This window comes from Siniperca chuatsi, linkage group LG14, assembly GCF_020085105.1.
Source record: "Siniperca chuatsi isolate FFG_IHB_CAS linkage group LG14, ASM2008510v1, whole genome shotgun sequence".
NCBI classification, from domain to species: Eukaryota; Metazoa; Chordata; class Actinopteri; order Centrarchiformes; family Sinipercidae; genus Siniperca; species Siniperca chuatsi.
In genome coordinates this window covers 19,335,822-19,352,710 of record NC_058055.1, presented here as the reverse complement: position 1 = coordinate 19,352,710, position 16,889 = coordinate 19,335,822, and the positions used below count along the sequence as shown (strand labels likewise).

Genomic DNA, 16,889 nt, shown 5'->3' with positions numbered 1-16,889 from the left:
AGAATAATAATAATAGCACTAATGGATAGATAGCTGTGCACATACTTAATAACATGTTCAGTGGTGTTTTATAATTACAGACCATAGAACTCCCATGTCTAACACACATGTCTGTAATCTTCCGTTATTAGATTTAAAATGGTGAAAAATGGCCTTTTCCTGTGAATATAATTGTTGCAGAAACACTATACTTCCCCTTCTGGTTTCTGATGTTTTTGAGTATATTAGTCAGTCATTATTAGTTAGTGTTATTAATTTATTCTTCGATAGTTTTAAGATCGTTCTTATTTATTTTTATTAATGTTTTTAGAGTGCTTTTAAGTTGTCTAACGTCGGCTACTTCTGGGGTGTGACCTTTTTATGTTTTTTTATCGGTAATTTTATTCAGGATTTTACAGTTTAATTTTTGTTTTGTTTTTTGTTATTATTCTGTCTTGGCAGGTCATGTTGTAAAAGCTTTTTCACAACGTGACCGTAATCTTAGTTAGACCTTCCTTTTTACAGGGGTATCTGCAGGTGTTGAAAAGACTTAAAATTGTGATATAAATGTTAATAAATTCATGCTTTTGGTAAATAATTCCAGGCCTTATCATCTTCACTTGTTTTCATTGATATCTTTCATACTTTGGCCAGTATGACCATGAAACGGGTATTAAATTGCATTCTATTTGCTAATAAAAATGTCTTAAAAAGTCATTAATTTAACTTGGTGAATGCAGAAACCCTGTTTTGGTTAAATAAAAGTTAAGTAAATACATTTTTAAATATACATTGTTGCACACAAACCAATAGCACTATTCACTTATTTGTGATGAACACTTAGCAAAATAAAGCACACAGTTCTTGGTAATAATGCCATTTAGGAACTCTCTGTCCCTGGTTGTCAGCCATGATTTACACAGGCTTTTCACCTCTGTAATTATTAGTGTAATTACAGTATTACTGATTAGATAGCCATCTCAGCCACAGTGAGAAGTAGCAGTGCAAAAAAGTAAAAGCAGGAATGACTGGGCTAAGGTTAAGGTTACTTCACTGAAGGTGGATGCCTGAAGGACTAAGGAGCAATGAGCATTAGGGCTAAAACCAAAGGTTGAAAACATTAAATATTGCATAAAGCAGTTATGTCAGCATTCTATCGTAGGCAGAGCAGGCGATCACACTGAGCCAGACTGCAGCTACACAACGCAAGAGCTACAACAACCCACATTAGTTTTCCTGCCAAAGTCTCCTTCTTATCTAACTAACAAACATGTAAACGTCTTGTCGTGCACCATAGCTTGTTGAATGGGCCACCAACCAAACTTTCACCGGGGAAAAGTGCACTGCTAACATCAGTTTGCAGGCTAGGCAGCTAATTAGCTACTCAGCTGCAGCACATTTAACAGCATGTAAATGTACCTGTAAATGTCACTTCAGTCCGGTTAGATGCTAGTGTGGTCCTTACTCTTCAGTACCACTAACAGCACGCTGTCTGCCAATGACATGTAGGCTACAGCGCAAGTTTGTTTACTTTCTCTATGGTGTAACACCGGCAGCTTTTGTCAATCTAATCCTCCTGCCGCAGTTCCCCAAATACCTTTTCCCTTCCTTTTTAATAATAAAAAAACTATTATCAATACATTAAAAAAACATGTTTACATAATTTTTTACTACAAAAAGGGAAGACTAAATGTGATTTCAGTTGGACTTTAATATTTGGGAGACCACCAATGACTTCAAGCCTAAAAACATCAAATGTTTTGTCACATCAGTGCATAACAACACCTCTCTTCTCCCTCCTCCTCATTCCTTAAGTCTCCAGACAAGAAGCCTTGCCAGACCAGCCAGACCAGTTTGGAAAGAGAGCAGTCTCCGGACACCCCGAGCCCTACCACGCCCTCCCCAACCACACTAATACCTTTACCCAGGAAGGAGGCCGAGCCAGATACACCAACAGAGGAACAGCCAGGCTCTGTCATGGTGGTTCCTGTTCCCCTACCACGGCAGAATCTCCCTTCAAAAGATTCAGAGGAGCTGGGCGACAAACTGACCGATGAAGTCACTCTTGAGTCTAAGAAATGTGAGAGCGAGGACTCAACCAAGACTTCCAGCTCGGATTCGGGCATTGAAGATGGGAAGAGTACCCCCACATCGGAGGAGGAAAAGGTGCCCTTTGAAGTTTTAGTTAGAAAATGAAATATTACTTTGTCTACAGATGGATATTCCTAAAGTATTGACTGTGGTGTGTTCAAAGATTTTTTTAATAATAATACTAAAATTAATTTTAAGGTTGCTGTGGAGACCCCAGAGAAAGAACAGCCACCATCTCTCCCCCAGCCCGAGGCATCTGAGGAGCATGTTGACGTCATCATAGACTCAACAGACCCAGAGGGGCCGAAGATCCAGGTGGCCGAGGAGGAGAGCAACGTTGTGGCTAACGGAGGCTTACCAACACCAAGCTCAAGTCCCACTGTCACTCCTACACCGACTCCCCCTCCTTCTTCTGCTCCTACCCCAGTACCCAGACCCCGTTCTGGGCCGAATGATAGCGTAACCAAAGGTACCCCAGAGCGGACATCGACAGGAGGAAATGCTGACACTACCTCTACTTATATCAATGGAGGGATTATCAACAAACGGTACTCTTATTCAGGCAGCATGGCATCAGAGAGTATGGACATGGAGAATATCTCAAGGGTGAGTCAACATGAAGCAAAACTTTCTCTACTTGAGGAAATACATAGGCTACGCTTTTTACTCAGTACCTAGTAAGCAGCCTGATCTGTCCTGTATCAATATACCTTCTGTCTTCTTATTTATAGTACCATAATGATAATGGCTTTACATAATTGTTTGTTGATGCGGGGAAGATGAATGATATGGACATATCTTGTTAGTGTTTCAGCAGTATGTGTCTTTAAAGTGAAACAGACCAGTATTGAAGTGTAAAAGAGGTTCAGAGGCAGCTCCCTGCCTCTGTAGGAAAATCCCTTGGAAAAACAATTTCTCGGCACCCACAGAGGAACTGAAACTGCATTGTGTTGTGTTTTGGGTTGTGGGTGTTAACCATCTGAAACAGAGGATAGCCTAGTCTTCCTAGATAGATAGTCTTCTATTAGGCTACACATTGCATTTAGGGAAGATACGGAGGATGATACTAGTTAATGCTCTTAAAACCTACATTTTTCTTTTTAATTGGTTATAATTTATGGTGAACATGGATTTAATTGGTAAATTTGGGCTGAATTATTGACAAACACTTTTAATATATCAAAATCCCTCTGTGAAAAGTGAAAACCAAATCTCAAAAGAAAACAAGCTTTCTTTTAAACCTAATGATAATGCATTTTTAACATAATCCAATTGATTTTTAAAGGTTTATTAGCCTAATAAAGAAGATTTCCCATTACCCACAGACCACTTAGCATTCACCAAATTTGTGCTTAGCCTGACAGTCCCAGTGAGAGAGGGACATTATGAAGCTGAAGGGAGTGAAGAGAGAGACCATTTTATCATTAGACACAAAGCCTTTCTGAAGCAGAATATGTAACATTTTGCATTCATCAGAACCAACAGTGCCCTTTGTGTGGGCACAGTTCAGTATTCACCAGTGTGTCTGGAATCTGTATGGAAGTCTCTATGCAGCTCATTGTCACTCTGCTGCTTCTGGAGGCTTATGGACTGACCATGATTGAAATCCTATTGTGCGTGGAGTAGTGTCTGTTTGGGGTATGTTAAGTTTTTCCAGAACAGATTATTCAGCAGGGGACTCGGCCAGCAGCCTGCAGTGAGAGTGACTGGGCTTTCTTTGTTTTGTCGTTTTGGACGAGAGGACACTCACATTTGTGTGAGTGTGTGTGTGTTACTGCACAAGTGTGTATGATTGAGAGCATCACTGTGTGCACGCGGATGTGCTCATGAATTAATCTGTGTGTACATGAGAGCTGTGTGTGTGTGATTTTGTGAATGACGAGTGATAGGAAGTTAGCACAGTCACGTAGAGCCTCAAACGCAAACAACGCAGCTGAGCTACAGAATGACCCACGTGTCCTCTGATTATAGTGCCAGTGTGCACTTAATAACACACACAAACACACAAGCACATAGATTTATTGCCATTGTGAATCAGTTGTGTAGAAAGGGAATCAACAGCAGAACAGTACAAAAGTAGCTTCCAGTAACTGTCATCAGTGGCAGTAGTCTCGCACGGACTCATATGTAGTCTATTTGCTCAGCTGTAGAGGGTTCAGAAGCTTTGTCAGAGTGGACAACAGTTTGCACAAACTAATTCCCTCCTCTCCTATCTCCTTATATATAAACTATTTATAAACCAGGAAATTACGACATCCAGGTTTGAGCTACCCAGTGTTTGCAGAGTAAACCCTGCCTTATGAGTCTGGTAAATATTGTCCACAGAGGCTGATTTAGATAGGGGACACTGTAAATGTACATGTAACCATTCAACAACACAGCTTTGTTAGTCATAACAATTTTGTCTGTTCAGTTGTAAGGTGAGGTCATGCTTTGACTCATATTAAACATGGAATGTATCACATAGTATGATGTCCTTAGACATTGTTGGATTGGCCTGCGTTGTCTTGCTCATACCTCCTAAATTAGACTGAGTTTGGTCAACTTTGATCTGGGAGCAAAGAAGAAGGTCATTGGCCGGTTCTTGGTATGCCCATGATCAGAAATAGACTGCTTGCGTTTGGTTAAAACCTTGAATCTCCAAAAAGTGACTGTTCCAGTAACTAGGAAAAATGTTTAACTGGTTTCAAGTTTCTCAACCAGCAGACTGCAAGTCCTAATGTGAAAACCAACCAAATTTACTGTATATAAAGTAGGCTTTCACCCAGCATTGTTGTAAAGAGTTAAAGAAGCTAAGTCTCATTGTGTCATGTTTACTGGATGAGGTTGTGTCATTATCAGACATTTGCTTTCCGCACGGCGCTCCCTATTACAGTGACAGATGGAGCATCTTGCTGCTTGTTACAGTAGAACCAGATTGACAGGAATATGAATGCCTTTGTCAAAACACATACACACACAGCTGGTGGCGGTTGAGTTGAATTGTGGGTAACGTAGGCACCAGATTTTGACAAGGAAGAAAAATCTCTGGTTCTGCTGCATCAATTTTGATCTTTGAACTGTCTATCATGCGTCTGACACTGTTATAGGAGTGCAACGCTAAATCGATGGAGTACTCTTTTAAATTACTTTAAAACTTTGTGACACAGTGAGCTATGTCATGTGTTTCATTGCTTAGTTCCACCTCCATACTCTTTGCCCCCCAAAATGTCTCTCTTAATTACTGAACTAACAACTACTAGAATAATGTCCCGGCAGACTTTCATTGTACTCTCAAACACATAGTGATGCATGTACACAAGTGCAAGCACAGATTTGTCTTGTACTTGAGGTCTGATTTAATCTAATGTCATCCTTTTTCGTAACCTTTGTTCCTCTCTTTGTTTGTCTGCCTCTCAGAACTTCTCGAATAAGACTCTGAAGCGGACCAGGAAGTTTGTTATTGACGGCGTACAAGTGAGTGTGACCACCTCCAAGATCATCAGGGATGATGAGAAGAAAGATGAGGAGATGAGATTCCTGAGGTGTGTGGATGACATGTCTACAGAACACACATTCAGCACACAAACTTATATCTACTCAATATCTAGATAAGCAGAGTTGGACATATGTGCTGTCTGTCTCCATCTCGTTTCCTCTTTTTATTTCCTGGAAAAATTTGTTTCTATTCTATTCTGTGAAATTTGTTTCTATTCTATTCCTCGGCTCAGAGTGAGTTCTGTACATTGATAAGTGGCCTGTTGGATGTTGCTTTTATTCTATGTACTATTTCAGGCACCCTGCTCTTTTGGGCTTTAGCCCCTTGAGATTTGAGTTCAGAAATATTCCAACTGTTATGGAAAAAGACTAATTTAGGTAATGGTTTCTTTATATACTGTCTGTGGTTTGAAAGAAAAATAAAATGTCTCTGAAGTTACTTTTAGATCAGGGTGAAGATTAGGTTAGCTGTATTTGGTGTAGGGAGTCTAGATGTTATAACAGAAGGATCCATACAGTTTTATATTTGCTGTCCAATGACATGAATGACTTATGTTGTTTTTTAAATGAACAATTTGTACAGTTAAAACCGTCTTAAACACACTGCACTGCCAATGAAGCCCTAAGGAGTTTCTGGTGCATTATGCATGCCATCTAGTGGTAGGAATATGACATTGCATGTGTAACTGCTACATATCTGCTCTGTAAATATGTAAATCAGTTGTCCTGTGTTCCCCTGTGAGAAAAAAATCTGAACCCGAAAAGGAGAAATTTAGGCCATATTTTATATATTTTTTTGGCTTCATGATTGCGCTCTTTGCGTTCTCAGGCTACCTAAGATTAACTTGTTCTCAAACAGCCATTCAAACTGTATTTGCATAAAGCAGTACCGTCATTTAACAGCCACACAGCAGCCTGCTACGCAACACAAGAAAAGAGCCACACACTTCAAATAAAAACCCACATTAGCTTTCCTGCTGAAGTCTCCTTATACAACTCGCAAACACATCTTGTGTTGCACCTTAGCTGAATAGATGACCAAACAAACATCGAGGAATATCGCACTGCTAATGTCAGTTTGCAGGCTAAAGTCAGCTGTAGCACATTAAACAGCTTACAAACTTTCTTGAAAATGTCATTTTGGTCAGTTTAGATGCTGGTGTAGTCCTTATGGCGCCCCAGAGTGTATTTTTACACTTCAAGTCTATTTTCTTCAGTTTTACGTGCCTAACTGCTGTGATTGTGTGTTGGGCGCTGAGCGCTGCCAAAATGTGGCTGACTTACACTCAATACTGCACCTGAACAAAGCTACACTTTCCAGTGCAGGTTTGTTTACTTCTCTGCCGGTTTAGCTGTCAGTCAAACACGACATGCCCCTTCAGAGGCTGAGCGAAAAAGGAACATTTCTGATATTTCCCCATATATCTTTCATAAAAGAATTAATACAGAGTAACAATATTAACTTAAATATTACTATTAACTGTATTTGCATGTTTGAGAAGTTGTTACTCATAAACTAAAGTTGTATATATGTTAAAAATAATTCTGTGTGTGTTTGTGTTTAGACGTCAGGAGCTGCGTGAACTCCGTTTGCTGCAGAAGGAAGAGCACCGCGCTCAGGCTCTTCTAAACGCCAGACTGGAAACACAGAGAGAACAAATGCAGAGACGCTTTGACCAGGAGATGCATGTGAGTCTCACACACACACACACACACACACACACACACCGAGTTGCCACTTTATTAGGTACACCTAGCAACATATAATGCAGTCCATGCAACAAATTCTACAGCTGTGAAGATATTCAGCTTTTGTTGTTGCTGTAACTCTATGGTTAGTTTGGAGCCTGCAGTTTGTGGTGCTGTTGAATTACTTTTCTTATTATATATATATTTTTATTCATATGATGATTGGCTGGAGTAACTTGTAATACATTTTGTTTTTGATTTTTCTGATACACATGTAGGTTGCCAAAGTGTTCTCTCTTATGAAAAGAGTGTTAATTAGTGGTGTGATTCAAAATGCTGTCGGGCTGTTTTTATTTTCACCAAAGCTTATAGTGTGCTTGTTTCCTATTGGTGCTTCCCAGGCCAAGAAGAAGCACTACGATGTGGAGCTGGAGAACCTGGAGAAGCACCAGAAGCAGTGTATTGAGAAGATGGAGGGAGACCACCATGTTAAACTCAAGGAAGAGACCAAGCGCATCAAAGCAGATCAGGAACGTGACTTCCACAAGTTCCAGGATCAGATGAAACACAAGAAAAAGGAGGTGTGTTTAAGATGATGTGTGTGTGTGTGTGTGGGGGGGGAATTCACCAGTTGAATTACTTGCTTTCATTTGTTAAGTCCAGTTAAATCATAACAGAATGTTATGATATATTCTTTTAAAATATTTAGGTAAAACAGGTTGTTGATAAGCTGCCCAGAAGTCAGCGTAAAGAATCCTTGAAGCAGAGGATGAATTCCTTCCAAGAAGAGAAGATACAAGAGGTAAGTTGTTTGGTCAACAGTCATTTGGGCTTATGGTATTTTCATGCACACTTAACTGGTTTTGAAACATTTAAAATACTGAGAATTCTTACATAAATTCTTGAAACATTGCTGAAAAGCGAACATATCCCCTACACAATAACCTCTTAGTCCAATCAAACATTATAGTAAATACTTGACTACTACAGTTGCAGCTCCTCTTTAGCCATCCCTTCCTTCCCCCTTCATGTCTTTCTCTTTTCTGTGTTTTAGGAGAAAACATTCTTGGCAGCTCAGAAGAACCACCTGGACACCACGTTGATGAGAATCCTCTCCAACAACAAGAGAGAGATTGCAGAGATGGAGAGGGAATGCCTCAACAAGAAACACCACCTAATCAGAGGTACAGTATCTGATCAAATGACCCCTAAGTCCTTTTATTCTTAGCCAACCCCTGGTGTAGTGGGAAGTTACATTTGTTGTACAGTGTTGACATATTGTTTATCTCTTGGTCATTTCTTCTGTCCCGTCCTCGATTTGATTAGAGCGTGAAGCTACGATATGGGACATGGAGGAGAAGAACCTTTTCGAGAGACACCAGTTATTGAAGCAGCAGCTGAAAGACCAGTACTTCCTCCAGAGGCATCAACTTCTCAAAAAACATGAGAAGGTAAATCAGTAGATTGCAACTGCCCTTGCCACAATATGTATATACAGTATACAGTATATATGTTTTTGTTCCAGGTCCAACAAAATTAGCAATCCAGCATTTAGCCTATGTTCTTCAGCACACCATCTGTGTGCTTGTTAGCTTTTTCATGGTATATATATATATATATATATATATATATATATATATATATATATATATATATATATATATATATATATATTCCATACACATCAAACAAATGTGACAAATTGTCTGTTTTCTGTGTCACTACAGGAGCAGGAACAGATGCAGTGCTACAATCAGCGAATGATTGAGATTCTGAAAGCTCGGCAGCAGCAGGAGAAGAACCGGCTGCCTAAGATCCAGCGCAGTGAGGCAAAGACCCGCATGGCCATGTTCAAGAAGAGCCTCCGCATCAATTCAACGGGCAGCGCCTCAGAGGACAGAGAGAAGATCAAACAGGTAGGTGTAGCACATGTTTTCTCACTCAAGCATCAAGTTAATTATTTAGCAACTCACTCCCTTTTGTCTCTCTTTAGTTTTCTCAGCAGGAGGAGAAGCGGCAGAAGGCAGAGAGGCTGCATCAGCAGCAGAAACATGAGAACTACATGAGAGAGATGATTGGCCAGTGTGAAAGCAATATCAGAGAGCTGCAGCAGCTACAGGTGAACGAGGGGCAACACTCTCATAATTTACACATTCTATCCTGCATGTCACTGCAGATCTCTTGGTTTGTGTCACAACTTCTAAATGAGCACAATAAATGGCCTGCAATTGTTAACGAGAGCTTGTTTTGTGCTTCAGAATGAAAAATGTCACCTGTTGATTGAGAATGAGACTCAGAGGCTCAAGCATTTGGATGAACAACACAACCAGCTGCTGAAGGAATGGAGGGATCAGCTGAGACCCAGAAAGAAGGTACGTGTTTCCTGTCAGTGTTATTACAATGTGTTATTCAAAACCAATTTCAAAGTCTACTTGCTTATCTACATGGCTCTGACACACAAAACTACCCTCATTATGTTTGTTTTATAAAAAATATAAATGTACATCATACAAGTACTGAAATTATTCAAGTGTTTATGACGGGCTTAAAGTGACCAGATAGTGTTGAGTTACTTATCCACACATGTTTATAAAAGAGCCAACTAAAAACGCAGATGATCTTAAAACAAAAATAGCTAGCTAGCTAAAGCAGTAGTTCAATTTTTTGGGAAATATGCATACTTGATTTAGATGAGATTAGATGAAGATCAATTCCACTCTCTTACTAGTGCATTAAGTATGGAACTAAAGCTGGGACAGGAGGTGATTAGCTTAGCTTGGCATGAGGGAGGGGGGTACGCCTACGCCTATAAAGCTCACTAATGAACATTGTTCACTTCTTTGTGTAATCTGTACAAATCTTTTTACATCTGTAAAAATAACAACAATGTAACAATTTCTTCCCAAAAAGAGGCCAGGGGCTTCCTGGAGTCTTGTCTCTATGCTAAGCTAATCTCTTCTGGCTCCAGCTTCATACAGTAATTAAAGCACAGAGATGATAGTGGTATCAATCATATCATCCACTCAGCAAGAAAGAGAATAAGTGTCAAACCATTCCTTTAACTTTATACAAGAGCTTGAGCACAAAAGAGCACTTTTTCACAAAATTAAAACTTGTTTCTTAGTGTCCATTTTTGTGCTACATGCATCATACTGTATATATCTGTTTTCCTTAAAACACAATATAAAAGTTTTTCCTATCTTAGTATAGGAATATTCCACCTGTACGGCATTAGACAAGCGTAAATAAAGTTTACTTCCTACTAAACTAAAATTGGTCAGGTAACCAGGTAATCATATTTTGGTTTCCACTCTTCTCCTCCAACTCTCCTAGATCCTTGAAGATGAGCTAAACATGAAGAAAAGGGAGCAGGAGGCTTTCTTCAGGATGAGTGGGAGTTCTGATTGCTCAAACCCAAGTTCTCCCAACAAACTCTCCAAGTTTGTGCCTTACCAAGACTCTTCTACCACATAAGAACAGCCGCTGTGACATTGCACAATATCTCCTGGCCATTGTTAGCACCAACACATAACCATACACCCACTGGCATTACAAATGCCTGCTGCCTCAGTTTTAATTGGCTTTGCCCGTAATGGCACCATACCTATCCCCCCAATTAGGTTTCTTTATTGTTTTAGTGAATATTTATGTTTTAACTCATGTTCTAAGGTTTTTCTTTTTTAAAAAAAAGTGTAGTATTTGATGGATTTAAAACTCATCATGTGCTTCACACGAATCAGTTACATAGTATCTGCTCCCATACAGTGTTTTAATTTCTTTTTTCTGTTAAAGTCTGCTTCTTAATGCTCACCAGTGAAACATGAGGGTAATATGATACAGTGGCCGTGAGTTTGGGTGAACTTAAGATACCAAACTAATTATCTGTCTTAATGAGTAAATATTGAGGAAAAAACAGTTTGGTTAGGAAGAAGTAGTTTGTGGTCTCTAAGCACCCAGTGAGGGAATTTCTTTTTGCATGAGTTTGTTTCTAAGACAGCTGGTGAGCCAGTAACTAAGCACTTTTTGTTTACCCCAAATTATCAGTGCTGTCTTCCAAATATAATGACCAAAAACACACCCAAAATTTAAGAATTTACAGACTTAATACTCCCCCAGATGTCTGCAGAAGTCTGCCTTTATTTATTTTTACTGATTTGAAAAAAAACCAACCTTATCTAGATTTATTACTGTAAATGCTAATTTAAATATTTTCTCTCTTGTTTTAACCAACTCCCATGGTATGAAGGATGTGGTTATTTTTTCTTGTTTGAAATGGGGGATGAGGCTAAATCCAGATCAGAATTTAAATGTTTCTTTTAAATGATTATTTAGGAATGAGATTTTAACAGACAGGGGAGGGCTTATTGTTATTCAAAGTGTTGCTATTATGACATTTATATTTTTCTGTTGTATTTTTACTGTAAAATCAGTCACACTGGATGGGAACTGACAAAGCCAAAGGAAAATACTGTTGTTCTTTGAAGGATGTTAAATAGGGGATTTAAATTTGAATTTAAAAATGTATCGCATGTAAAATTGTTGTACCATGTGCAGTAAATGCACTGCCTGCTAACCAAAGTGCAATATTACACGTATGTCTCGCCTAAGCTTAAAGATGTTTATTTTTCTTAAACTCTGCCTTCCTTTGCACTGAGAGGGGGGATAATATGAAGAGTTTAACTCCAAAAATAGATGTATCAACCTTTTTGAAAGAAAGAGCATTGCTTAAAAAATATTCCATCTTCATCATTTTTAGTACTTGTGAAGCAATAGTTTAGGGATTAATTTTTCGAATAATAATCTGATGCAGCTGAGGAACTCGTATTGTTGAGTGAGGTTTTTTTTTTTTAGAGCAGTCTGGTCTGCAAATTTACATTGATTCAGGTCAGCAATCAGGTACAGCTTAATCTCTCTCTCCCTCTCACACACTCTCAAAAGTATTTATATTTGAAAAAATTCTCTTTTCTGTCATGTGTAATGGCTCCATCTATGCCTTCCTCTCTGCCTCAGTTTACATGACATTGTTTGTATGGAGGGGTTGTGAGTGTGAATGAGACTGTATCAGAAGGAACCACTGTTGTAAATAACTCTTAATAAAGGCAGATTTTCTAATTACTGGATTGTTGCGTAGGCTGTTTCTAATAGTACTAGTAGTAACACCATCAAAGCACACATAATTTTATGTGTAAGACTGTAACATGATGTGATGTTGACATCAAGGCTAGATTTTTGTTCAAGTCCTTCATCTGGATAAGACTTAGATTGAACTTACAGATGTTTAGTCAGTTTGAAGTAATTGATAGCATAAGATTTGTAGAGTAAAAGGCAAAGTCCTATTAAAAAAAAACAAAGTTGGCACCATATAAGTCCCATAATGATATATATATATATATATATATATATATATATATATATATATATATATATATATATATATATATATATATATATATATATATATATATATATATATATATATATATATATATATATATTCAAAATTCTACAAACAATACCCCATAATGACAACATGAAAGAAGTTTGTTTGAAATCTTTGCAAATTTATTAAAAATGAAAAAAATCACATGTACATAAATAAGCCTTTGCTCAATACTTTGTTGAAGCGCCTTTGGCACCAATTACAGCCTCAAGGTTTTGAGTATGATGCTACAAGCTTGGCACACCTATTTTTGGGCAGTTGTAGAAACATCTCAAGTATGATCAGTGGAAACAGGATGCACCTGAGCTCAATTTTGAGTGGCATGGCAAAGGCTGTGAATACTTATGTACATGTGATTTTTTTTTTTTTGGTTGAACAAAACATAGCTCAATAATGCTACTAAAACTCTACAGGGTACCTTTTTAATATACAAATATTGATTAGCGCAACAAGAAATAATATTTAAGCTTTTATCAGTTTTTCAGATAATTAACCCAAAGACATTCCAACATTTTTCTTGGGATTTTTGAAATGCCAAATCAGACACAGTATGACAGCTGAACTGAAAAATCTGAAACTTTTATTGACTTAAGTAAAAGACTCAATGTAATGAAAAATACAAAAAAGTAAATAAGATTACAATACTGAAATGATGACACCATCAACCCATTTGCCTTGCACTGTACTGTACTTTCCTGCCTTTTGTCCACATAAAATATACCCGAATACAAGGTATATGTAAAACTGCTTTTCCCCTTCTAATTGGTAACATACTGTCATTTCTATATAAAACACGGGTGGAGGGTGGAATAACATTATAGCAACTAGAAGCAGAACAGCATCAGTGTTACAGCTTGCAGCCTTGTCTGATTTGTGTCGAGAACCATTATTTTTCAATTTTACAACACTTAATTACAATTATTTCTGAACCATTTAATGTGAATTTAGCAGACAGTTGTTTCACATACTTTTCTTAAGTGACTTATTTTTCATTTATCTTTTGACAGAAACCCCCCGCCCAAAAAACAACACAACCCTCTTTATTTCCTCTAATTAGCAAATTCCTTCTTGGCTCTTTCATCCTTTCTTTCTTTCCAACCCCTTCATCAGTACAGAGTAAAAGAGCTAACAGATGGACCATCAAAGAAAAGTGACAACAGCTAAGATATGCCTCTCTCATTTCTGTACAATAAAAAATAATTTGCCATACTGACCATGCTTGAGACCAGTCAAGCATTAATGTAAAACATTATTTTTATACAATGGTCATACTTTGCTGTTATTTGAGCACCAAACTTCGGTTAAGAACAGACTGTACACTTACAATACTGTAAATAATTGCACAAATCACTGTAGATCTCCAATTTCTTAGGTCAGACATCTGGTACAGATATGCAGATGTGCTCTGCAAGTTTTTTATTTCTGGATGTGAGATAACATGATTATGTTAAAATACTTTGACAGAGCTTCTTTTCACCTTGTCAGTTTGGATGTTCTAGCCTCGTCTTTATATTGGTGGATATTTGTTACAGTGAGTATAAAAAAAACCATAGCTAATAAAATTACTAATAAACTAAGAAATAAAATGCACTGTGGCATTCTTCCCCTTCCCTCAGCGTGTGCAAACCTTAAACTTACCTCATCTGAAATGACTGACGAAGTGCACATCTTTTACAAGGCACTGCAACATTAATTATGCAGTCAACGAAGAAAAGCAATACAATAGCACAAAAACTAATATATGCATGTTTCTAGTATAACAAACAGCACTTCTACTTGGCAAAGACATCTCTTAATAATTGCTAATAGCACTTGAAAGCCCAGATGTAGTCAGTGAACTCCCCCAGTGAGTTCACATGCAGTCTTTGTCTAAGGGATTTAGCATTTCTTGTCTACTGCTGGGGAAAGACTAGCTGGATTTGAACATCTAGTATATTCTTCTGTGATATAGGTTTTTGATTTTTAGTCAAAAGGTTTTTAAGATTCCAACAAGGACTAGGTCTACAGTTGCATACAGTATATTAAGCACTGAAGCACTTTGCATATAATATAGAGGCACAATATCATAGAAGGCATGGGTGGAGATACATTTACTGCTGTTCTATTGTCTAGCCTTTTTACCTAAGATTTCACATAATCTTTAGATAAAAAAAAGAAAAAAAAAAAGGAAACATCACAAGACCCAACAAGGTCATGTGTTATTGCTGGTTTAGTTTAGGTAGAGTATTCTTATCAAAATGAAACATAACAAAAATGTGTCAGTTAAAAAAAAAAAGCTACATATAAATAAAAAATGCTAATAAGCTACAAAGTAGGGATATTTTGTTCATTGAAATGGTTTGTGTATTTATTCATATGGCGATGGTTTTGGGAACACATTCATATTAAGGTTTCTTGCTCAGGTAATTCGAGGGGATCCAGCCCTCAACTTCTTCTCCTACATTTTTACAGAACCACCAGCCGCTGCCGTTTTTTTCTAGAACCTCAAACACTGTACCCACCTTGAAGCTGGATGTGTTTTCATCCCCTTCAAAGTCCGCCACAGCTAGATACAGCTCATCCTTACTGGGCTCTTTGAGTAAAGGTGGAAGCTTGTCCTTGGGCGGGCCGGGCTTCTCGCTCTTCAACTGGGGCTTGGGAGGAATCGGGACTTTATTAACTTTGGGCTCTTCTCTCTCTTTGTTCGGAGGTGCCAGAACGAACCCTTTGGGTTTAGGGGGAGGGGGTCTGCTGAGTTGAGGTGGTGCGGCCTTGGGAATGTCCCGGGCTTCTTTTAGAGCAGGTGGAGGTTTGAGCTCAGTCGGGCTGGATGGGCTTTCCTTCTTTGGAGGAGGAGGTCTCCTTGGAGCCATGGTGGGGGGTCTCTGAGGGGGTTCCTTGTGGGGAGGCACTGCTGGTTTTGTAGGGGGTGATGAGCTCTCCTGGCTATGACCATTAATGTGTTTTGGAGGGAGTTTTGGCTCATCACAGTGCTTACCATTATTGAGAGTAGGGATATGGATGGGGGGACTGGGTTGGGAACTATTTACTGCTGCTGAGGTGTCATTCTGATGGTTCACCTCAGCTGACACAGAGCCGAGATCTGCTGGTTTTGATGGCCTCAGCTTGCTTCTCAGATTGGTGATGTCTAGTTTGTTCTCTGCCAGAGGATCTGGCTTGGCAGCTGGAACAGGTTTAGGTCGGATCACTGGCTTTGCCTTAATAAATACTGCTGGGCCAGCTGCCTCTGGTTTCTCCTCCTGCGCTTCTGATTTGGGTTTTGGTGGCTGTTTAGGTACGGGTTTCAGGTTAAACTTCTTCACCTCTTTAGCAGAGATCTTGTGGCCACATTCAAGACCCATCTCATTTCGAAGGTGAAGAGGTTTGCTCTTATCTTCTTTCTTGGTCTCTGGTGGTTTGTCCTGTTTGAAGGGGGCTGCCTTGGGTGGAACAAGCGGCATGATGACCCCAGGAGCTGGGGGTTTTGGGGGCAAAGGTTTAGAATGATCAGGTCTTGGTTTCTCTGCTACCTCCAATTCAAAGCTCTTATTAATGGACTCCCTTCGAGGTGGCAGAGCTGGTTTCTCCTCGACTGGAGGGGCAGCTGGGGCTGGAGGTAAAAGCCCAGGGGCCCCCTTGCTGGCACTGGACTTCCAATCTCTCAGCTTAGGCCGGGCACAGGACTCAGGGGCTGTGGTTGGCTCATCTGGTAAAGGCTTGGACCAGCTGTCATCTGTGCCTGAAACATTTGAAGAACCACCATCTTCCAGTCTCAGCTTCTCCATCTCATTGGGCAGAGGGGCAAGAAAATTAGGTCGCAGGGCATTACTGGTCTTCTTGTACTTGTCAATAAAGGTGGCAGGGGCCCAGCCCTCTTTTTCATCTATCTGGATGTACCACCAACCACTTGCATTCTTCTCAATCACCTAGTAGGTAAAAAAAAAAGGAGTCATTTCATTTTACTAAATCACTTTAAAATTAATAATGAAAATAAATGAATAAACAAAATGTACAAATCTTTATTCAAACCAAATGTTTCACTATATTCTTTATTTCAATTCCACACAGGAAGTGCCTGACCTACCTCAACTTTGACTCCGGCTTGGAAGCTAATACCATCAGGGATGGTGGTCTGGAAGTCTGCTATGGTGTAGAACTCTTCCTCAACCTGAGGAGGAATGGGCGGCTTGGGTAGGTTTGTACCACGTGGCTGTGTAACGTGAGAGAAAAACAT

General features: G+C 39.0%; 2 protein-coding genes across 8 annotated transcripts in view; one reads left to right on the top strand and one right to left on the bottom strand.

Annotated features, from left to right (window-relative positions):
• Positions 1-12,351, top strand: part of stk10 (serine/threonine kinase 10) — a 45,107-nt gene extending 32,756 nt beyond the window's left edge. The window contains exons 9-20 of the mRNA XM_044222290.1: positions 1,795-2,145; positions 2,269-2,676; positions 5,470-5,594; positions 7,113-7,236; positions 7,638-7,817; positions 7,946-8,038; positions 8,291-8,420; positions 8,563-8,687; positions 8,964-9,152; positions 9,230-9,355; positions 9,495-9,608; positions 10,570-12,351. Coding sequence (XP_044078225.1) covers positions 1,795-2,145; positions 2,269-2,676; positions 5,470-5,594; positions 7,113-7,236; positions 7,638-7,817; positions 7,946-8,038; positions 8,291-8,420; positions 8,563-8,687; positions 8,964-9,152; positions 9,230-9,355; positions 9,495-9,608; positions 10,570-10,710 — 2,106 coding nt within the window. The 3' untranslated portion in view covers positions 10,711-12,351. The remainder of the gene's footprint in view (positions 1-1,794; positions 2,146-2,268; positions 2,677-5,469; positions 5,595-7,112; positions 7,237-7,637; positions 7,818-7,945; positions 8,039-8,290; positions 8,421-8,562; positions 8,688-8,963; positions 9,153-9,229; positions 9,356-9,494; positions 9,609-10,569) is intronic.
• Positions 12,352-13,239: 888 nt separating this feature from the next.
• Positions 13,240-16,889, bottom strand: part of sh3pxd2b (SH3 and PX domains 2B) — a 38,124-nt gene continuing 34,474 nt past the window's right edge. For all 7 annotated transcript variants that reach the window (XM_044222494.1, XM_044222487.1, XM_044222488.1 and 4 more), the window contains 2 exons: positions 16,740-16,865; positions 13,240-16,581 (listed from right to left, as the gene is read on the bottom strand). In XM_044222494.1, the coding sequence (XP_044078429.1) occupies positions 15,061-16,581; positions 16,740-16,865 (1,647 nt within the window). In that variant the 3' untranslated portion in view covers positions 13,240-15,060. The remainder of the gene's footprint in view (positions 16,582-16,739; positions 16,866-16,889) is intronic.